Raw genomic sequence first — 22,848 nt, forward strand, 5'->3', positions numbered from 1 at the left:
TGGATGCTTGGGGGTGGGCTGGGTGCAGTTCTGCAGTGTTACTGGTGGAGTGCAGGTCACAGCATTTCTGTGTTGTCACCCGGGGAACACAGGTCTCAGCAGCGCTGTGGTGTCACCTGAGGAACATATGTGTCAGCAGCGCTGTGGTGTCACCTGAGGAACATATGTGTCAGCAGCGCTGTGGTGTCGGGTGAATGCAGGTCTCTGCAACACTGTGGTGTTGTCTGGGGGGAACGCAGGTCTCGGCAGCGCTGGGGTGTCACCGGGGGAACGCAGGCTTCGGCAGCGCTGGGGTGTCAAGGACGCAGGCCTCGGCAGCGCTGGGGTGTCACCGGGGGGAACGCAGGTCTCAGCGTTGTGGTGTCATTGGATAACGAAGGCCCCGGCAGAGCTTTGGTGTCACTGGGGTAACGCAGGTCTCAGCAGTTCTGTGATGTTACCGGGATAACGCAGGCCTCGGCGGCTCTGTGGTGTCACTGGGGGAAAGCAGGTCTCGGCGGCATTGTGGTGTCACCCGGGGAACGCAGGCTTCGGCAGCTCTGTGGTGTCACGGGGGGAAAGCAGGCCTCAGTAGTCCTGTGGTGTCACCAAGGAAGTGCTGGTCTCAGCACTCGTGTAAAGTCCCATCATAGCAGCAGGTACAGCTTCAATTAGCTGCTGTTGACATAACTTTGCTGTGCGTGCCTGCATACCTGAGGAGTTTATAGTCCCAGCATACCTGTGACCTTTGCAGTGACACCAGTATGGCTTCCCATTGTATCGCCCGTCTTCCTGACATTGCTAAGATGACTTCCAATACCCGTCATTATAGGATTAGTTCCCAACATGCGTCATCTGGTCATATAACAACGTGTACCATCATGCCCATTCATTCTTCTCATACTGGTCTCCTATTTCCTGCCATGTCTAGTCATTTACATATTACCAGAGACTAAGCGAAACCAGCAGCTTTTATACATACATGCATACATACATACTGCGTAGATCAGAATCTATGGAGGTCCAGTGATTGGAGGTGTGGGGGGCGGGCAATGTGGTTTCTGCAGAAGATATATCTGACATCACGTATTTCTCTGGAAACCATTAGGAGGAAATCATTGTGAGCACAGGAAGAAGATGTACAGACGTTGCATTCATTGTCACATGACTTGATTGCTGCATCTGGGTTTCCATAGGCGCCGTGCTCATTTCTCACATCAGGCATACAGAAACCTGATGAGTTACAAAGAGAAGACTCGTGTGGTCACACTTGACACACACCAGTACAGACTCGCCCGCTGTCATCGGCACCCTTTGCGACACAGTGAGAGGTTTATATGCTAAAAGGAACCAAGTCCAAAGCAGTGTGAGGGGCAACACTCTCCTGCTTTCATGTTTCCGTACCTTGCTGGCCGAATGAGCAATGGTCACTCCGTCACTAGCTGAAATGCTGCCTAATTTAAGTCTCTGCCCAAGGAAGCAACATCTTGCTCATCCGGCCAGCATGGGAGCAGGTGAGCTACTCTGTTTAGCCCTGTGTATTGATCCTGTCATTTGCTAGTTGTCCCTGGAAACCGAATTGCTAGTTTGACATCAAGTGTTGGAAAGGTTATTAAAGTGACATTAAAAGTTTTAAAAAAATTCCCCCCCCCCCATCCAGGTGATGGCACCCTTTTAGTGGCGTTCAGGTGACTGCAGGTGATTTCCGGATGGCTGCGGGCCTTTAGTGACGTCCAGGTGACTGCAGACCTTCATTGACATCTGTGGCTCTTATCGGTCATGATGCAATGTACCTGGTAACCTGTTCTGTGTATTTGAGTTTGCACATTCCTCAGCTTCCACCTGACTGGTTATTCCAAAGCCGCATGTGCATGCTGAGTGTTAACAATGTGTCATGTTAAAGGGCGAGTAAATTGAACTCTGTAAATGACAGAATAGTGACAGAGTAGTGCCGCTAGTACATTCCTGGCCAAAGGCACATAGATTTTTTGTTATCAGGTCAACTACACCTGTCTGAGAGAGAATGCAGCACAAAGTGTCACTGAATCAGCACTGTTCCCTCTCCAGCTCCTGGATTCCATGGACATGGTCTCCCTTTGTTTGAGGCGTTTCCTCTGGTGCGCCTGTGTCCTCCAACAACCCAGAAATATAGTGAAAGTTTCCAGCTTCTGATATAATTGGCCCAGCACCACATTGCTACAGCAGACTGTGTATTCTAATCTGGGGTTTTTGCTCCCCTACATCATCATAACCTGATTGGTTATCAAGTCTCTTTGCTCCACTAGATCCAAAGATGGTTTCTGTAGCCTTTACCAAAGAGGCTTAACAAGCCAGAAACAGCTGTCAAAGTTATAGAGACACTCATTCCTGTCCATCAGTCTTTATAGCGTCATCACATACCATAGTTCTTTATAGCCAGGTACTCTGTAAGTCTAATGTATGTAAACCTCACAGGAAACATGGGGAAGGTGGCCCTGCCTGTCAGCTTACAATGTGAATCTTGCTTTGAGCAGGCATGTTGTTGCACAGAGTTTGGCCTTCAGGACCAGTGGAATGTGAAGGGGGAAGTAGGGGGTGTGACGGGTGCCGATTTCATCTGCCTCCTGCTTTTTTCTTTTTTTTTCCATGATAGGGGCAGCTCCTCCGTCTTCACATGTGACTTCACATCAAAGGACGGTGCACAACGTGACCTTTTTACACTTATGATACAGTGGAAACTCTCTCTCTAGGACATTCCTGCCTTCTCCCCTATAGTTTGCTCACCATCTTCACTTCCTATTTTGGGAAGAGGTTTCCCGAGCTTTGCACAGTTACCGTCTCTGCAACTTTAATCAGTGGCATCTCAATCTAATTATGCAATCACGTGGATTATTTTGTTTCCTTGCAGCAGCCTCTCCCAGTACAGCTTGTGTGCAGATTGCACCATATTATCATTTAGAGAACAGGACACTGAGGCAAGAACTTCAGAGATTACATAAGACATTGTTACGTGAGGGCCTCCTCCCTGTACAGTAGACAAGCAAGAACAGCAGGTACACAATAGATGAGGAGGTCACTCATTGTTCCGTGTTGAAAAGGCTTCACTTCTAAAGACACCCATTGATTTTAGGAGATTTCCATGTTGATAAGGTTGTGGCTATAGATAGTCTGTTATCACCGTGAGAAAATACTGCCATCGGGTTGTCTGCTTCGTGCATAGATTTGTCAGCTCATGAGATGTAACGATCTGTTTAAATAAATGAATTGTGCATGCTGACCTGACTGCTGTTTAATACTCAGCTTTGTACTTTGCAGCAAATTAGTTTGCAGGACTAATAACTGTAACCAGAATGATGATAAAGCCAAAAATAATTTGTTTTGTCTTCATGTCCAATAGGGGAATAGAGGACAACAAAAACATTATAGATGCTCTGACCCTTCCCTGATCTTTCCAATATACACCAAAAATCTACCCTGGCAGTGGGGTTGAGTGACTCCCGAGAGAGATGCATCATGGGATTTGTAGTGTCACCACAGCTGGAGGGCCGGAGTTTGGCTACCCCTACCTAAGGACTTCTGATGTCATCATATCTAATGCAGTTTCCATTGAACTGCATTATGTGTGAGAATGCAAAGGGGAGAGCTGACCACCAAGGGACTGGGAATCGGATAAATAAAAGTGCTTTACTCCAGTCCCCTAGGCACTAAACTTTTTCCCCCCCCCCCCCCTTGAAGATGGTCTTTAAAAACAGATTTCCTGCTATACAAGTGCAGACCTGTTGTATCTTAATTTGTTTGTTTTTTCTTTGTGCTATTTTTTTAAATTTTTGTAGAGAAATACTCAATGCATTTATCTTGTTCTTGACAGCCACCCATGGGAAATGGTTACGACGGCAGCCATGCAGAAATACCCCAACCCCATGAACCCCAGCGTGGTCGGAGTGGATGTGTTGAACAGGCACGTGGACTCTAGCGGGAAGTTACACAGCGACCGGTTGCTCAGCACGGAGTGGGGAATGCCTTCATTAGTGAAATCCGTAAGTTCGATTCCTTGGAAGCTGTATACAAGTTAGAAGTAGCTCAAGTCTGTCCTAACCCCTAGAACTAAAATTCAATCTATTGTAGCTTTCCAGTTTTTTGATGTGTTGGCTGCATTTGTTTTTTTTATTTCAGGATCTTTTTATTTTTTCCCTTTTTATCTTGTGATCCTGACGGTAACACATTTCCTGTCCTGTCGTGACAACGCTCACTCATTGTATTATATCTATGAAGAACCAGTGTTGTCACCCCAGGGCAGGTAGTGTGTTAGAATTAAAGAACAGTTGAAGAATGTCACCAGCACACCAAAACGATAATTCGAGCAATTGAGTGTTCATTTATTGAAGAGTGCTGTCCCTCATTTGCAAGCGGTTTCGGGGCCATGCATGGTCCGCTTCATCAGGCTCAGAGATGACATCCGCAGTCATTTCAAGCACCCGCTGATATATCCACATGGGAATCCCGGTAAGGCGTGCAGCAAGGATCCCTTTTCTTGTCAGATTTAAAGAACACACTCCTTAACAAAATGGGGAGGTGTTCTGTAGTTCCAACACACTTTCTAATATAATTGTTCGACATAACACTGGAGAGTTAACAGGACAAAAGACAGCATTGGATTTCTGTCAGGATTAACCAGTATTTTATTGCTCTTATCAAGCAGATATAACTGCACACTAGCATTGGTACATTTACCAACCAAATAAGACTAAGTAGCTGTAGTTCATTGCCCGGGTTTACATACAGTTTAATTCTATCCTCCCACGGCCATCAGTGGGAATTTGCTGAGTGTGGGCTGTTTCCAGTGAACGGCTCTCAGTGGTCACAAAGGAAATGTCATGATCAGCAGATTCCCAGCAGCTCACTGTAACGTGCTGAAAGTGGGCTTGTTGCCTGCCGTAAAGGGAACCTGTCAGTGCCACCCTACAGCTTTAACATCTGTTTTGGATGGACTTGGAATCCTAACAAAATGTAAACTCAAATGGCCTTCAAGATAATGAAGATTATCATGTGATATTTATGTGGGCTTATGAAATGCTCAGGTAGTTTAGCCCGTGTGTGTGTGATGCTAAGGAATTTAGTACATTTTAAAATAACTGTCCAAAGGCTATATAGAGCACTCATGATAGATCCCTGCAGCCATCCATTCCAGGCAAGTGAGAGGCTGACTGATGTGCACAAGGAAAATATCTCCTTACAGTAACGTATCTGTATTCTCATGTTAGTGCTTTTTAATTTCTTGCAACTTTCATGAGTTAAAGTATTTTAGGTATGTGTGCACATGACTATTAAGGTCAGAGTATGACTGTGCCTGCTAATAGCCTACCTACCAACAATGTAAACTTTCTCGCTGCTGCCTTCTTGCTGCAGGAGTCCACTCTGAGTGAGCTCCAGGATCAGCTTTCCTGGATAGATGATGTCGCCTCTCATATGTGGCAGTGTCTTGGCCTTGGTGGTTGGCTGCCCAGTCCTGAGCACTGTCACGTGTGGAATGCTTAATGAGTCTGTATACCTAGAAGACCCACTATTTTGGAACTACAGAGTAGACGGAGAATGAGGGAATATGGATTGGCCAATATGCCTTGAAAGGGTGTGGAGACAGTCACTTTTCCATGAATAGGCAAAGTGACAGTGTCTCTTTAAAGATAGAAGAATAACAATTTCCAAAATTAAAATATTGACACTTTATTTTTCTCCATAGATTATTGGGGCCACCAGAACAAATACATACATTCAAGAACATTCGGTGGTTGATCCTGTTTCAAAAACAATGGAACTAAAATCCTCAAATGTAAGTGACTGTTTTCATGTGTTAGATTTAGAAAACTGCAGGCATAGTTATTGTGTATAGTACAGAGGCTGTAAAAAGTATTTCCCTTGGCCACCTTTTTGAAGTTTTATCTTCATAGACCAACAAATCACAGTGGGTTTTTTTTTGTTCACTGTCCAAGATAAAGATCTTTGTCAGTGACAAAAGAACTCTTACAATAACAATGTTTGCATTTTTGTTGCAGTTTGTATTATTTTGTGTTTCTTCAACAAAAGCGTTTGCTCTTTGTAATGTATCGTCTTTGTGTTCTTGCTTCCAGATCACGTTCACAAATATGGTGTCTGTGGATGAAAGATTAGTATACAAGCCACATCCTCAGGACCACAAAAAGTAAGTACATAGGTAGCAGTGCTGAAGCTGTGATCTGTTGATGTCTGTGCTAATTTATAACCTACACTGGAGATACAGATAATCATATTTATCTTTTTAGTATTGTTTTATTTTGTTCTGTGTTTTTAGATTGCAATTTCATAAATAAGCTCTGCTGTGCAAACATATACCATATCTGTTGCTTTAAGAGGCTTTATGTGGTAGTGTCTCCTACATCAGATCTCGGCATATAAACCCTAGCTTTAGGGATGTCTCAGCATGCGAAGGAAAACACTTTCTTATATGTATGTTCTGATTGTAGTCTCCGCTTATTTGAGAAAAAAATACAATGTAGTCTTTGTGTTTTCAGGACGGTGCTCACTCAGGAAGCAATCATATCTGTGAAAGGTGTCAGTCTGAGCCGCTATTTAGAGGGAATGATGGCCAATACTATTTCTAGCAATGCCAATAAGGTGAGTGGGTGACTGACCTCTAAACCTAAAGTCCAGTACTTTCCAGCAGCATATGGGCGTGTCGTATTTACCATGGTATCTTCCATTGAGGTGTGCTAGTTAGGTGGGGTAGAAAAACTACCTGAAACCGATCAACCTGCCTTATCTGCTGTACTGCAGCTATTGTCGTGCTGTGCAGTGTCACCTGTATTCAGGTTACAACTAGGAGTTCCTGGCTTTGTTGATAATGACTTGTACACAGCATAATTAGTGATGTAAAGAATTTGCAGCAACTAGGGATTCTGGGCTTTTGCATGAGGGCCAAGTAGGCAATATCTGTAAAAAAAGAATCAAGGCAACTGGATTTGCTGTATTTTTCTTGAAAGTTCAGATGAGACTGATTGATTAGCGCACTCCCAGGGTGGCGTAGCGAATTGTGGCCAGTGTGCTGCTCCTATACTGATTGGACCGGGGTGTCCAATTGTAAGACTGACCAGGAAAAAGAAGAGGGCAGGAGCGCAACAGTCTGCTGCCAGGTGTGTGGATGGGGAGTAATGAGGATGTGTATATGTGGGGTGGTGAAAAGGGATGCTGAGCACTTATATGTGGGGTGGTGAAAAGGGATGCTGAGCACTTACATGTGATGGGTGGTGTGGTGATTGGACACTACTGTTTGCGTGGTCGTAGAGTCACGTTTTGGGGCTGGGAGGACGTCACAAGTTGTTGTCTTGGTCCTTTTGCGGAATCCCGATCGAAAACTAATGTGGAAGGAAGAAAATGGCAAAGTTCAGAGTTTCTACAGTAGTATGTACAGGAATGCAGATTCTCTACTCTAGGTTTGGTGTGCGGTGATGTCAGCGGCGATGAAGATCCTGTGGTGGTTTGCCGGTGTAGAAGTGTTTCAAGTCCTGATACTTGAGGTTGGCTGTTCAGGTGGAGGTGTTTGATGGACGAGATCCAGGAGTGGGCTTGCAAGGGAGATCCTGTTTCCGAAGTTTCAGGTTGTTGTCCTCCAATGCTGTAAGTCTTGCTGGGTCACAGAGGAGGGAGGTGGAAGTCCGTTCCTCTTTGGAGTTGGTGATGTGTGCTGGCGTCCTAATGTCCAGGCAACGTGGTGAGGACAGAGCGGATTAATGTGTGGAAGGAGAGCTGTTAGTGGATATCAGGGATTGCGTGTCGTTCAGGTATCGGTGGCAGAGGGGGGAAAAGGAGGAGAGGAGGAGGAGCTGCCATGCAGTGGCTGAGCTCAGAGGGGAACGGCAACGGTACCATTTTAGCTGAATTTATGGTCCACTTTCATTGCTGTATTTACATTTGCTTGCTGCCCCCAGGGGATTCTGGGTAATTTCAAGGAATGGTTTCTGATAACAGTACTTCTTTCTAATTCTTTAGGGTCGGGACGCTATGGAATGGGTGATCAGCAAACTAAACTCTGAACTAGAAGATCTGAAGGCGACAACAAGAGGAGGCATCAGAACGACAATAGCGGCTGCGGCATTTGTAGAGGAATGATGTCTACTCACACCATGGCCATTGGGTGTTCGTACTGGAAACGAGAGGACGTCCCTCTGGGCATTTCAACTTATTTATTCTTATTTAAGAATGTAACTATTAAGTAGGATTTTTCAAATTGAAGCTTGGAGAGAGGCAGCAGCAGTTTGGGAGCAATGAATGAAGGGGACCAGTTAGTAAAGTGACCATACACCAGCTGTAAAGTGACTTCCTCTAAAGACCTCCCCCACCCATCCCAGTATTAATACTTGACTGACCGGTTTTGATGTTCTCAGCGGCATTATCTCCACCATCAGACCAAGAGCCAGGTTATACCAGCTCTTTTTATCAGGCCTTATTTATAAAAGTGTTTGAGGAAACAATTGTCCTGGACAGTCTAATGACCAAGCCAGTTAAGCACATGCTTCCTTTCCACATCCCGGTGCCATACGAAGATTAAAATTCGGACAGCCCAACCTGAGGCATCTGTTACTTAAGACACTTTAATAAATGAGTGCCACTGTCATTGCCTGTCACTTATCTGTACACCTGCACTTTGACTAAAGCGTATACTAAACCTGCTCTTTATTACCAACAGTAAAGGGTGACGGTCATGAGAAAAACATGAATACCGCCTTGCTGACTTTTCCTTTTAGGAAATGCTTGCCTGGCTTGAAGACTCACCAGCATGCAAATAAGGACTTTATGGTTTTTCTCTGACCTGATTTCTATACCTACTTTGAGTCACTACTCAGTATTAAAGTTGTTCAGTTGGCCTGACAGCAAGGCAGCTAGCAATTTGAGAAGGAGAGGTCACTGGGACCTGAGGATCGATCGACTGCCTGCTTTGAGGTAATCGGGTAACCACAAATATGGCTCCCATGTCCAATAGGTGATAGATTCTGTTGATATTGCAAAGGTACAATATGTGAGTTGCAGTTGAATCGTGGCACATATCCTCCAGGATTTTGTAGACTATTGAAGACTTGATACTTTCCTATTTCTAGGATTAAGTTAATTGGATGTATAGTAAAACTGTCACTCGACAGACTTGTGCTTTTAGTTCACTTAGTAGTACTGGGCTTTCAGAAAATCTGAGGCAGTTACTCGGCACTGCATCTCAGTGCTTCCATCTTTTTTTTTTTTATCTGTAAGGATGCACATGTCACAAAAACACGATGTTCTATCCATACTGTAAATCAGTCATTTAAGCTATTCATCATTTTCCCATGTGTAACCGTATTTGTTCATTAGCTGGGTTATTTTGATGGATTGACCTATGTACGGCTAAACTTGGCTGGTATAAAGCTGACTTATGAAACATGCGGCATGTTTAATATTGAAACCCCTGTTCTTGTGAAAACGAAGTGCAAACGCTGGCGTCTCTACCAGCCGATCCGATGCTCGCTAGCCTTTTTTTTTTTTTTGAATGTCACAAAATTAAAGGGGACATCTTATTGGTTGCAAATGAATACACTTTTAAAGAGACACTCTCATCACCTTCGCTTGCTTGTTTCTCCTTGCTCCTTTCTAGCCTGCCCTGGGTGACCCAGGGAATCGGCAATGTCGGCCTTGGACAGGTACCATTACGGAGAAGCAGGCTGCATATTCCTTCACACCCAGAAGTGCTCTTTTTCTCACCATCTGCTAAGGAGTTGCGAGGGAGCGAGTATAAGGGGGTCAGGGGGAAGCCTGTGCAAGGTGACAGTGTCTCTTCAGGCCCATTAAAATGTCTCCTACAGTGTAGCATGGATAAATACACACATATAAAAGATGCAAGTGAAAGGATTTCTGTTGAACGTGAAGACAGATTTTAAGTTAAAACTGCTCTTGTATAGCGCTGTCCAAGTGTCATTAACTTATTCCTCAAATATAAAAAAAATACAAATTATATCAACATACTACTTGAAACCTTTTGGTAATAGGGAGTAATTTATCGAGCATGTAGCATTAATTCTGTACAGGAGGAGTTGGGAATGCCGCAGTACTACAACTCCCTGCATAGAGCTGCATAAGTTGGTTGTCACTAGGGATGAGCTCCTCCGAACATAGAAGGAAGACTTCCACTGCCACCCAATCAGCTGCAGCCAGAGAATTCACTGCTTGCAGCTGAATGTGAGCAAAGGGGTGGGATGCAGTGATAGCACATGGCCATATAAGGTCACTTAGGCCATTCCACGCATCCTGCCCCTTTTATGTGCAGCTGTGGGGTGGGGATTGGGTAGGTGACCCATGCCATTACTGTATTCAGGGGTGCATGTTCTGTCTGAACCTGAGCTCATTCCTAGTTGTCAGGCAGCCATTTTGTGATAGTTGCTACTTTCATGGAGTCCAATCAGTTTACTACGGCTACCAATCCCACCGAGGCATCAGTCAGCGTCAATATCACCATTTTGAGCTCAAGGTTGTTGCCTAAAGGCTCGGTGATATCGCTAGCGCTGACTGGCTGGCTCCGTTCTCAGAATGGCTGACTTGACTCCGTGCAAGCAATTGCATTTTTTGAATTCTGTTGTAAGGTATCATCATAATTATTTTGCTCATCTAGAAATTGTTTTGTGGTATTAAAAAAGGTAACATCATATTAATGTTTGCTTGTGTGACAGAAATGTAACATGGCCTTAACTGTACAGACAATGAGGTTTAAATGATGACATGTTTTATAAAACTAGCACTCCTGAGTTTATTTTTGTATTTACCTCGTTGTTGTATGTCATTTCGACAAGCAAATACCAGTAAAACCTGGAAATAACACTGACTTGTGTGTCTTTATTGGTATGTTGTACAAGGTTGGGAGGAAGGCCTGCAGTGAAGAAATGGAGTTAGGCTGGTCAGACTAATAAAACAAAATGGAGTCCTTACTTCACTTGGGCCCGATGGGGTATTTAATAAAAGGATTTTAATCAAGCTCTTAGGTCTCATTCTCATAGGTGTCCATATATTTAGTGCATGCACGCCTGTGCAAAGACTCACTACCAGGAGGGACAGGTGCAGCCTGTAGTTGCATGCAGCCGCCTGTACACCCCTATGTGACAACGTGGCTACATGCTGACCTGTACTGATGTGCATGTCACTGTAAATGAGGCCTTAGGCTGCAGTGGACTACTTGGTTACAATTAAAGTGTAACCCCACCCAAACCTTGTTTTGGATAGTCTGAACGCCTGCCTGTTCTTTATTCCTGCCTGAGCCCTCATTGGGGAAATTCACCCGCACTTTCCATCCTGCTGATATCGCCATTGGACAGGAAGAGAGCAAAAATCTTCACTGGGATTAACAGCAATAGAAATCCCCTGCTCCTAATAAAATTAAAATAAAAATGTCATAGTTTCCCACTGGTCTGAATACCTGCCGAGTCAGTGTCCTGGAAACCAGTATGGAAATTGGGAAAAGTCAAAATGTTTTCCGCGCATTTGTTCTGCACCTGTGGCTCAAAATATTAAAACCCCACTCCAGGCAAAATCTACCTTCATTGGTGTGGTAGGTACATGTGTTCATGGTAATCCTTATTTTATTACAGAAGCATCCTTGTCAGATCATTCATATGTCACTGCTCAAAGGCTCTTTGCCTTTTAATTGCCTATCAATACACTGTCCCGTTGGACACCAGTGGCTCCTCTCTCATCACTGGGGTGACTGGTCCCCTCAATGTGCAGTTTAAAGCAGCTCTGTGGCTGATATCATTATGTCGATGTGGAAGGAGTAGTGGGCGGTACTAATTAATTCCGCAGGAACGTCCTGTTCGTTCTATTCTCCGCCGACTGTTCATGAGCTCTGTTTATACTATCCCATCATCTAACCCTCTACACACCAGCACAGACCTATGCAAGTAAAGCCCAACCAGGAAACTAACATCTCAATGTACAATGGCATGTGTATTTTCCTGGTGAGGAGAGAGGGAAATGACTATGTGGGGCGCTAAGGTATGCCCGCCCACAGTAATGATTATTACTGAAACTTTTTTTGGGTGGTGGTGGGTTTACTACACTGCTTTCTTTTGGGCTCATTCACACAGCCCCCAGGGTCATACACTGCTCACGTTGGTGTGTTTCTGCTATGGGCATGGCTAGATGTTCATGTTCAGCTGCAGACAGGAAGCCTGCACAAAGCAATGACGCTGTGTGCGGCTGTTTGCATGTACTCGCTCAAGGAGCAGTTACGTGTGGCTAGGGACAGAAAGACTGCTTTGAATGCAGGCTGTTTGCATGCAGAGCAGCTTATCTGTCCTTAAACATATGTAATCGGTCCTTGAGTGAATACATGCGGTCAGCTGCAGAGCCCGTCTTTGATATGTTAAGGCTGAACGGCCGCGGCTGGACGTAAACCCCTGGCCGTACTGGCCGCAGAAATACACTGATTTGGGTGGTGTATGACCAGGGATGTGTGAATGAACCCCTGCTCTTTAATTTAAAGCTCCCTACAATCAACTGACCATTGCTAATCTACAGTAAGCTGCAAATAATGTATAATATTTTTTTAGTGGGGTTACCCTAAGACCTGAAAACTCGTGCAAGGGTATCGCCAAGGTCAAAAGATGTAGAACGATGTACACGCAGCATTATTTTGAATGATAAACGTCCACAATTTTATAGATTGCTGCTAATCCTAGTTTCACCTGCAAAAGCATGAAGGCTGTATGCATTTACAAGGCATACCGGTTGCCTGGCTGTCCTTAGCTTCAGTACTTGAAGGCCGGATTCACAGTGGTGTGGTAATGCAAGGGAGTTTAATCTGCATTGCATCTGAATGGGCTGCTTGGAGTTTAACATGCATTGCATCTGAATGGGTTGCCTTGTGCACTGAGGAAGGTGCATGTCTGTTTTTTGTTTTACAATGCAGTGCAATGGTAATGTATTTCAGTGCACTGCACCACATAGTCTTCTTTTTCGCAGTGCGATAATGTAAAACCAGCCTAAAGGCATTGACTCCAAGCAAGCATGCAGCAAGAAATCCAGGTCCAAGTCAGTGACTATCTTGAAATCCATAACCTTTTAAAGTCAGCAGTGCGGCCTAGCTCTCTTTCATGACAGCTATACGTTAGGTCTGGCAAAGCATTGATGTTTGGGTCACCAGTCTGGTCTTGGACTAGGCTTTCTGGCCATCATCTATGAGTATGGCTCATCCTCTTACTGGGGAAACTTCCCACCAGTATCTGACTTCTGGACTGTCGCTGAGACAGGTACTCTCAATGAGGACACCAAAAAAACATGACAAACACGGTTGTAATTCTTCTCTATCCTGTCCAAAAAATAGAGATCTACTTTAGTGGCCCGTTCACACTAAAGTGAGCTGTTGCGGTGCATTTATGCGTGCAGGTTTTTGCACGCATAGCGTGTTGTGCTAAAGAGGAACCTTCCAATTCAATGTCTCCAAAGCAGGCATCCTAATTGTCAAGGTTGCAAGTGAGCTTTTTTTCAGCTCTCCACTGAACTTTCAAGCCCCCAAATGGCTGGAGTCATAGCTTACCACATGTGCAGCACCATGGCAACTGCAATCCAAATAGAGACTAAGATGGCACCTTCCTTGGCTGTAGCGAATAGAAGGTTGTTGTTCCACTACAATTCATTTCGAATGCTCTGCCAGTGCATCAAAGCAGATGAAAAAATGCGCAGGATCCTTTTTTCAAAATGCAGCTCACCACAGCGCAGTGTTTGCATGTTATGGTGCATGGCATGTTTCTGTACAGTTGGTTGGAAAGCCATTCACAATGATTGGCACCGAACCTATGTGCACTGCAATGTGTTGTAGCAATGCGCAAATGCCAGTGGGCCCTAAAGGTTCTAATGACTGAGTCTATAATAGAAGAAATAAGGGACAGTGTGAAACAGCTCGTTTCTTCTAAAGACCAATGACACAAGCCTAAAACATTGGACAATTAGGGGTCACCTTCGTAACATATGTGAGTCAAGCAGTGATCGACTGTATATTATAAATAAAGTTGTTCGAAAAATAAAACAAATTGCTTCCGCAGCACACGACCCGGACACAACCACCACTGAAACGGATGTGTCGTATTACCTCACTCCCTGATTGGTGAAGAAACCCGGTGCTGCGCGTGGATTGGTTTTAATGAAGCTTTGCCGGGATAGGCTCTGTCACCTGTGTCCTTCTTGCTGATTGGTTGAGTGACGCTCGGCTTTCCATTTCCCCCTGGCTCCCTCCTCTTGACCTTCTGTGAGAACAGCGCGGTGACCGGTGGTGAGGGCTCAGGTGTAACCATGGTGGCGTACTGGAGACAAGCCGGCCTCAGGTGAGGGTACTCCGGGTGAAGAGGGAAAGGGGGGTGCGACGTGTTAGAGCAGCTCTCCTTTAGCTGCATGGGAGGCTGAGGTGATAATGCGGCTCTGTCAGCTCATATGCAATGGAAGGCCTCTGCCTAGCCATGTTCTCATTCTAAATAGTGGCGCTCCACCCCTGTGCGTATAATTCATAAAGGTAATGCAGGAAATACGGCTTCAGAACTGTCTCTGTATTACCTGCTAAAGCGAACCTGACATTGGTTGTAAGAAGCTGGAAGGACATTTTGGGTTGGCACCATAACAGAATTTACAGGGGAACCTTCAAAGATAACACTGGTGACAAGACTGTTCCCTTTTTTGCACAGTGAGTGAGTATTGTCACCCTATGACAGGAACTTTGTTCGCCAGGTGAGGATAAGGGGAAAAAGTCTGAAAAAGAAAACTAAACTAAAAAGGTGAGGGGCAGGAGATTTTAGCTATGATCTAGTGTGCACAGCATAGTAAACACACGATTGCAGACATGGCTGCTAGTGACGTAGTGCTGCGATGGCAGAGTTCTCCACTCTCGCCAAAATTTCCATTGTCGTCCCATTCGTCTTCGAGGTTCCAAGTCTCCAGCCTCTTGATTGGCCAGGCCCCGATGATGTAACTCCCGTGCATGTGCATGAGTTATGCTGTCTCAGCAAGGTGTCCTGCCAAGCCTGTGCACTGAGCTGCGAATGTGCGGCATCCAAAAAAAAAATAGTGCTGAGAGGCTGATTGTTGCCTCTTGTCCACTTTTCATTATCGATCTCAGACATGATGGGCAGCCCAAGACCCAATTGATGGAGCATCCACGGTGGGCTGACAACAGTGCTGCTGATTGAGAGGCAGCGGGTTGGCGTTGTCAACCTGCAGCAGGAAGTGCTTTTACTGGCAGGATTTCCAGGGAAGAAACTTTGCAACAGAAGACGGTCTATAGTGGGACATGATGCCAAATGTGTTAAAGGAGAATATGAGGCGAGTGCTTTTCACTCAGCCTCATAATCTGAACCGACCTGTCACAGGTCGGCTCAGTAGATCGGGAAGTGAGCGAACACATACCTGCAATTGTCTGGATCCGTTTCAGCTGCGGCGTCTCAGTATACCGCGAGCTGCAGCTTGCGGTATACTGAGCTTAGGGTGACGGGAGGACGCTAGTTTGTGTCCTCCCGTTACCCTTCGGAGAACTATGGGGAAAAGCCCTAACCCCATAGTTCTCCTTTCATAATAGAGCTTACTTATAAAGCTTAACTTTACTCGTCTCCCCTCGCCAGCACTGTCATCTTTTTCCTGTCACTGGGTTTTTGACCATTTTGATTGGCCGTTGGGTGATGACGTTACTCCCATTTATGCACACTGGAGTTTCTTTTTATCTGGACAACAAAGAGCGCGAGAATATTACCTTTTAGTATATAATATATATATATATTTCAATGTTTTATAGCAGACATGTCACTGACCTTGCAGTTGTTTCTCCCTTCTAGCTATATTCGCTACTCTCAGATCTGCGCCCAGGCTGTGAGGGCGGCACTGAAACCCCCGTTCAAGGCAGAAGCAGACAAGTTAGCGACTGCCAATGTGAAGCTCGCCAAACCGAAGAAAGAATTATAGGTAAGCTAAAGGAACTGCTTATTGTAACTGATTGGGCCGGTTTATTATAAATTGCAGAACTCAAGTCACAGTTCATATCAGCCAATATTTTCAGATTATTGAAGGTAGCCCAGTGATTAGTGCATTCCATGTCTTACTATGTTACTGCAATATGTGTCTAACACTTTGTCCTCTTATATGGTAGTGCAGCAGACAGAACTAAGCTAATCCCTTACCACATCCAGACATACATGTGTTGTAGACAGTACACTTGGGGCATTTAAAAGAGCTAAGGCCAAACATTTTTTTGGCGGTAGTTCTCTTTAGGGTCACAGAAGGACATTCACTAATGTCTTCCTGTGACCCAAAACTAAGCATATAGCTGGCTATTGCCTGCTATATGCTGAGAGTGCAAAGCCATGCTGCAGCCCGGACAGATCCTGACAATCCACCCCACTGCCTGATTGGCAGCTGGCTCTGCCCGCACCCTCCCCTGTCTGTCCCTCCAATCAGCGCTGGAGGAACAAAGGGAAGGAGGTAATCCCAGCGGGGAGCTTTGCCTGACAGTCACCATTCTCTGCAAGGAGATGATCTGCAACTGAGTAATTGGTGGTATGTGATGGTTCAGTCCCTGATCAATAGAGCCGACGTGTGACAGCTTCATTGTCAAACATCTACTCTGACTATTGGGATGACTGCATTTCACTCATCCCATACTTCTCCTTCAAATGCCTTTGCAACTGCACAAAAAATACACAAGGAGATCTGTACCATTATAATTGTGGAAGTAACTTTTGATCTCATAGTCCACCCAGTGATGGCTGCAGTCGCTGTAAAAACAAGCAACACTGGTTCCCAGCCTGTGATCACTATCGGGTGAGGGCCCGTTCACACTCCAAAAATCTATGGGTAAAAAAAAATTACACATTTTAAGGTTAAGTGTAGAAGGGTTAAGCAAGTGTGAATATGGGGGTAAGGGGATGAATGTAGCACAATACAATATTCTTTATCTGGGATAGGCAAATGCTGATGTGGTAGAGCTACAAATCCCATCATGCCTGTAGCTGTCAGTCTTGCGATGCCTAATGGTGTGTGTGTAATATATAAATATTTATAAGTGTGTGTATTTTATTTTTTTTCACAAGGGATGTCCGAAGACTGCTTTAATATTATGGTTCTAACATATAATAAAGTATAATATACATAATAGCACATATACAGAATAGCAATTACTATAAATAAATATAAAATTAAAATATAGAGTCAAAGTGACCTCTCACTTGGTGAATATCACAGTGATAAATGTGAAATTATAAATGCTATAGCTTCCAACCAAGTGTGGAATCTCTATAAGGCCTCATTCACACGAGAAAAAGCCGGCACGTACAGCTGTGTGCACGGCCGTATCGGCCAGCTCCCGGGAAGGACAAGGGCTGCTTGTAAATTAGAACGCAGCCCCCGTCCTTCTCTATGGGAGTACGTCGCCCTGCGCGGGTGTCCGTACTCGTACGCTGACGGGATGGATCCTGTCTGAGCCGAGGCACTCACACCCGTACGGACCTGCACTTGGGGTGAGCGTAGGGCGATGTACGGCCGCATACTCCCATAGACAACGGGCTGCGTACTAATCACACGCAGCACCTGTCCTTCCCGTAAGCTGCCAGATACGACCGTGCACGGATCTGTACAGGCCGTCTTTTTCTCATGTGAATGAGGCCTTAATCAGTGACAATATGCCATGAAAACTAACAAAATTGTGTCCCAATCTATATAGTAAAAGTAATCAGCAGTGATGGTCCTTCTGTGAATACAAGCGCTCCACAAACGACCACAAGGTTCATCCAATTAGTGCTCTGTGTGCATGTAATTCTCCTACTATGTGCTCAAGAAAAACTCACCAGATTCTTATGACACTCTGAAACAGAGTCAAAAAATGCCGAGTTCCCAATATCCCGATCAATCCAGCATGTGTAATCCACTTTAATCAATCTTCCCCCACTGCTCCGATCTTTGTCCTCGATGCGCAGGATAATTATTTTGTGATTCATCATAACCATGTAATGAAATAAACCACTCATAGTGCAGTAGGTAAAACAAATTTCTTTAATAAAAAGCAATCTACTCATATTCAGTATTAAAAAGACTCCGCCTATTCCCGCATGCATGATGGCGTCAGCAAGCCCTGTCTTAACATGTTTCGTCACAAAGACTTTTTCCAAAGGCAGTGGCTATGCTTCAAGCTGTGTGCATCCCTTGTATAGCTCCTTCCCTCTCCCATCTGATTACATGCATTACTTCCTTTATCCAAAAGATGTCCCCCTCCTGTTGCACTCTATAGGTATAGAATCTATGTACATAATGACGTATGTCCGATAGATAGATACACACTGTTTACAAAATATTTTTTAAAATACACCAGTAGAATATCGAATACGAAAACAAGGAAAGAAATGTTTTCAAAATATTTACATATTATTCAAACTATTTTAGGTCAAATTCAATGTTCAAACCTTTCTGGGTAAGGGTATCTAAGGTGTAAATCCACCTTGATTCACTTTTGGACACCACCTCCTTCTGGACGATGCGTTTCATACACTTGGGCCTTTATCAAATGTATCTCTTTGATAAAGACCTGCGTCGGTAAAACACACCATCCAGGGGGGGGTGTTTGTGCTTTGCATTGTCTTTAAGCAGATTATAATTAAAGATTTTGTTTTATGTCCTGGTTGTGCTGATCAAATTGTGGTTCCCATCTTGACAATAAGGAGGTGCACTCTGGATCTATCTTCATAGAGAGAGCTGGTGAGCTTGTTTGGACATTTGTGTAGGGAAGATGGGAGACATTGATTTAGTCTCTGGTTGTCTTCAGCTATGTGACTGCAGAATATATAGGGAAGTCATGCTATGACGATACTGCCCTCTGTTGGCCATTTCTATACTTGTATAGTCCATCACTGTAGGGATCAGCTGGTCTGTACTTGCAGTACATTCTCTATTCAGGCAGAAAAACCTATGTATAGGAACTATAAGTGCCAGCCAGTCCAATCACCATGATTTTATAGTTTACAAAAAAAAATAAAAAATTGTTTGCAGCTTGAGGAATGCAACCAATGAGCTAACCTTGAACACAGGACGTATCTTTATTTAATAGTGCTGTGCAGTGCAGTCAGCCATGGCAGCCAATCTGAAATAATCCAACATTATTTGTTGTAGCGTTACCTGGAGATTAGAGACTGTCAGTCATCCTGCTACACTGCCACCTAAGTGTCTTGGTGAGAGAAGTGGAATGGTGCCTGCTGATCACATTGTAGTAATGTGCAGCTGCTCAGGGGCCATAGGTCCTCAATGTGCCTTTTGTTACTGAAGATGGCGGAATGGGAGTGTGTATCCAAAGGCAGTTTTATTTTGCTGATGTCCCTGGCTTCATTCAGTGAGCTGGAGAGCAGTGCATGGGGGTATGTTATCACAAATGGAGTTGATCAGTTTTCTTGCCTACTAATGCCTATGTCTGTGTGCAGGCAAACCATCTGCTAGTAGCACCTATATGCTTGTACTGTGATGACACTCATTGAATCGCCGGTGCCATTAATAAGTGACTTGGGTGCTAGCTAGGTGTTACACAGGCCTTAGGAGTGGCTGCCCCTAAAAATACAAAGTACAGAAGGTGCACACTACAGCAAAGAGGGCTGGAGGAGTAATAAACATAAATGTATAGATCAAGCAAAGGATATCTGGTTAACATATAGTGGAAAAAGGGAGGTTGGTTTTAAAAAAAAAAAAAAAAAAAAAACCTTGGCAATGCATTGGGTACCTGCTCTACCTTGCACTGGAAAAATGATAGCTAGAATCCGTGTAATGAAAATATTTCTGCTATGTTTCTTTAGTATGTATGTATGTTGTATGTACGATGAAAGTAGTCTCTTACTTTTCAGTAATTGTTCCACTCTCTCGTTTCTTTCAGATGTTGAACCTCCTGATAGAATGATGGGTCTGTCTGAAGTTGCTGCATGAATATGTCTACAGCTGTAAATGTGTTTCTAACTTAAACTACAAGACCAAATAAAACGGATTGTTGTATTTAAAAGTTCCTTTCTTTGATTTTATTGGTGAATTTGTGGGGAGCATTTTGGGATCGAATTGGCCTGAATTGCAATCACTTTTTTGTTTCCTTTAGTAACCCCTTCTCTGATGCCAATGTGATGGGTATACTATAACAGCCCAGCAGTCTGTTTTTTATATTTTCACTTCTATAAACTGGAAGTGAATGAGGTAATCTTCAGGCCTAGAGTGTGCAAAAAAAATAGAAAACAAAATCGCTCCAGTAGTAAAAGGGGTTAATTCCATCATAAAACTGCTAGATGGTTAAAACAATTATCTGCATCATATCTACATTGTTTCTGAAGCGCATGTGGCACACTGTTAGGAAATTGGAAAGGCTTGTGTTGCTATCCAGCATGGTGTATGAGGCTATGACTTTCAAAGGTATTTTATTTGCAGACCCCAGCTGACCTATCATCATTGATGTGTCTTCTGAAAATGCTAGTTGTCTGGTCATGCCAAGTCTCCTATTCACTGAACCAAAACAAAGATACATATTAGCTGAGTAAAATCGGAGGTCATTTCTGCACACTTTTCTTTGGTTAGAGACTCAAAGGTTTGAAGCCACAGACTCTTGCATGAAAATCGTGCAATTGGCATTTATGAGTCAAAAACAGCTTCAATGTTGTACAGTCAGTGCTAGATGCAACTGCACTGTGTAGAATGGCTAGTTTTCTAGGTACCCAGAAAAGCTTGAAATGGGGTTCTTAAAACAGACCCAAAGTGTGTGAATTTTTGCTACTGGGTGCTGTATATGGAACAAAGGTAACAAGGTTTTCACATCACATGATTGTGGCTGAATATGTAGGGCTGTAATTGTACTTGTAAATAGGAGATTGTAGAGTGATTTTTCTACAGTTAGGCTCTGCAATAAGTAGTGCCGGCTATGCTGTAGGATATTCAGTTTTCTTCCTCCTGTCTGGTTGCCCTCTGTAGTTGTAAGGTCTGGCCCCTTTTGGGTTCCTTTTATTATAGTTCTAAGACTCTGCCTCTGTGCTGCCGTATTTCCTGTATTTGGTGCTGAACAGTGAATATTGTATCTCTAAGGAACAGAGGCGCTTCCTGGCCACACTTTGTATGTCATGCCACAGAAGAAAAGGATTGCTTAAAAAAAGCTTCCTTTATCTGACATTACAGGGATGTGTCTGTGATGATTTTGTTTGAGAAGCAGAGTTGTCACTTCATCCTTTTTAATGCAAGCAGATGAAATACAGACCCCGGACCACCCAGAATCTCTGAACATTTTTGCAAACCCTGTCCTACTCCCTTCAGCACTCGGACTGAAGCTTGACTATACAATACAGTGTTTATCATGGGGAGTCCCTTATGTTTTGTGGGAGCATTGCAGAATTATTTTACAAGCCTGGTGTGTGGGCAAGGGAACGAATCCAAGAACCCAGGATAGTTGATGGATCGTGGTTACACCTGTTAGGTTGCATACACAGGCCTCTCTTCAGAATAAATGAACCACATAAAGACATGCATCTCGTTTTCAATGTGTTCTTACCAGAATAGAGACGTGGTGAAATGATTGTTCTAATAATATATTGCTGCAGAGTAATTTTGACCTCCCAGGTTCTCTTTGGATGACTGGATGAGTAGCAGAGGTCTACAGATGGCATACATTCTCTGCCATTTTTATAACCACATAATCATCTCCTGCTTGTCATTAGTAGGGGTAAGTCTTTTGCTTGATTAATACAGGAAATGTGTTGCCATAAGGATGTTATGGTCTCTCCCAAGTTAGTAGAAAACGTGCTGCTTTTTCTACAAAACCAGACCTTAAGCATTGATAGAAACTCTTGTTTTAGAATGACCAAGCAATTTCTTTTTTACTTAGAACCAAAGGGCTATAGCCATGTGATATACAATTTTTAATATATAATGTAAAAAAAGGAGAACCTTTTCCCACAGCTGTGACAGAAAACCACACGGGTCATAAGATTTGTATCACATTTTTCACAGTTCCTCTTATTCAATTCAGATCTTAATGCAGCTGTCTGCACATTAGATGACTGTTCGTGAACCTATCATAATCAGAGGGTGGCGGTTCTGCTTCACGTGTTGCGTTTTTGAGGTATTGTCTGTATTTTCTTCATAGCAGTCATAAAGCATCTCACTTTTGATTCAGCAATTTGGAGCAGGAAAAGGAGAAGTTGCTGGCTGAAGGATGAGCAGTTCTTCCCCCTAGATATATTTTTCCTGAGGTCTTTTTGTGTGTTCTGTTTGCATACATAAAAGGACACCGTTTGTCTTCATAACAGAAAGTGAGGAATATGGATTAATGTCTTTCCCATCTCGACGGGGGGTTGCTCACGGCAACCAAAGGCTAGTTGTCTTCGGGTTTTTCTTTTTAAATAGCTGTTCCCCACACAGAGATTCTGTGACTTGATGAAACCGATCTGGATTGAAATAGAGGAACTGCTCTAGGGGCTACTATGCTGGGGCAGTGTTATTCCTTTTATTATTCAGGCACTGACCCAGGAGAACCCTTAGGACACCTGAACTGAGTACTTGTGACATGTCTGCACCACAATCCAGTAATAGCAGGTCCCATAAAATACAACATTCAGTATATTGATAGTTTGTATTTACTCTTCTGCACTGTGAAAGGCCAACCATGAGGATGATTTACTAAAGGCAAATCGGTTGTTTACATTGCAAGGACATTTTTACTTACCCCCACATGACCGAGGCCTTTTTTTTGGTTTGCATGTTATAATCCACATTTTAGGCCTGACAATTACTTAAAACCCCCAAACATATATTTTCTGAAAGCCGAGGCCTTATAGAATCAAATTTTTATGTTGCACGTTTTTAGCGCAACTC

At 43.8% G+C, this 22,848-nt stretch overlaps 2 protein-coding genes across 3 annotated transcripts in view; both read left to right on the top strand.

The window, feature by feature from the left end:
* PRELID3B (PRELI domain containing 3B) overlaps positions 1–8,138 on the top strand; it is an 8,722-nt gene extending 584 nt beyond the window's left edge. Inside the window, exons 2-6 of one of the 2 annotated variants that reach the window (XM_018574382.1) lie at positions 3,827–3,995; positions 5,696–5,785; positions 6,084–6,154; positions 6,504–6,606; positions 7,978–8,138. In XM_018574382.1, coding sequence (XP_018429884.1) covers positions 3,827–3,995; positions 5,696–5,785; positions 6,084–6,154; positions 6,504–6,606; positions 7,978–8,097 — 553 coding nt within the window. In that variant the 3' untranslated portion in view covers positions 8,098–8,138. The remainder of the gene's footprint in view (positions 1–3,826; positions 3,996–5,695; positions 5,786–6,083; positions 6,155–6,503; positions 6,607–7,977) is intronic. The other variant, XM_018574389.1, reaches the window with a different exon arrangement.
* A 6,050-nt stretch (positions 8,139–14,188) lies between these two features.
* Positions 14,189–15,948, top strand: ATP5E (ATP synthase, H+ transporting, mitochondrial F1 complex, epsilon subunit). The gene is made up of 2 exons (XM_018574626.1): positions 14,189–14,321; positions 15,816–15,948. The coding sequence occupies exons 1-2, from the start codon at positions 14,290–14,292 to the stop codon at positions 15,940–15,942; spliced, it is 159 nt and encodes a 52-aa protein (XP_018430128.1). The 5' UTR covers positions 14,189–14,289; the 3' UTR covers positions 15,943–15,948.
* Positions 15,949–22,848: the final 6,900 nt, after the last annotated feature.

The sequence above is a fragment of the Nanorana parkeri genome, unplaced genomic scaffold, assembly GCF_000935625.1.
Source record: "Nanorana parkeri isolate BGI_ZX_2015 unplaced genomic scaffold, ASM93562v1 scaffold50, whole genome shotgun sequence".
Taxonomy (NCBI): Eukaryota; Metazoa; Chordata; class Amphibia; order Anura; family Dicroglossidae; genus Nanorana; species Nanorana parkeri.

Coding starts and splice junctions, on each gene's coding strand:
- ATP5E (XM_018574626.1), top strand. CDS start 14,290: ATGGTGGCGTACTGGAGACAAGCCGGCCTCAG. Junction 14,322..15,815: donor TGGAGACAAGCCGGCCTCAG/GTGAGGGTACTC, acceptor TCTCCCTTCTAG/CTATATTCGCTACTCTCAGA.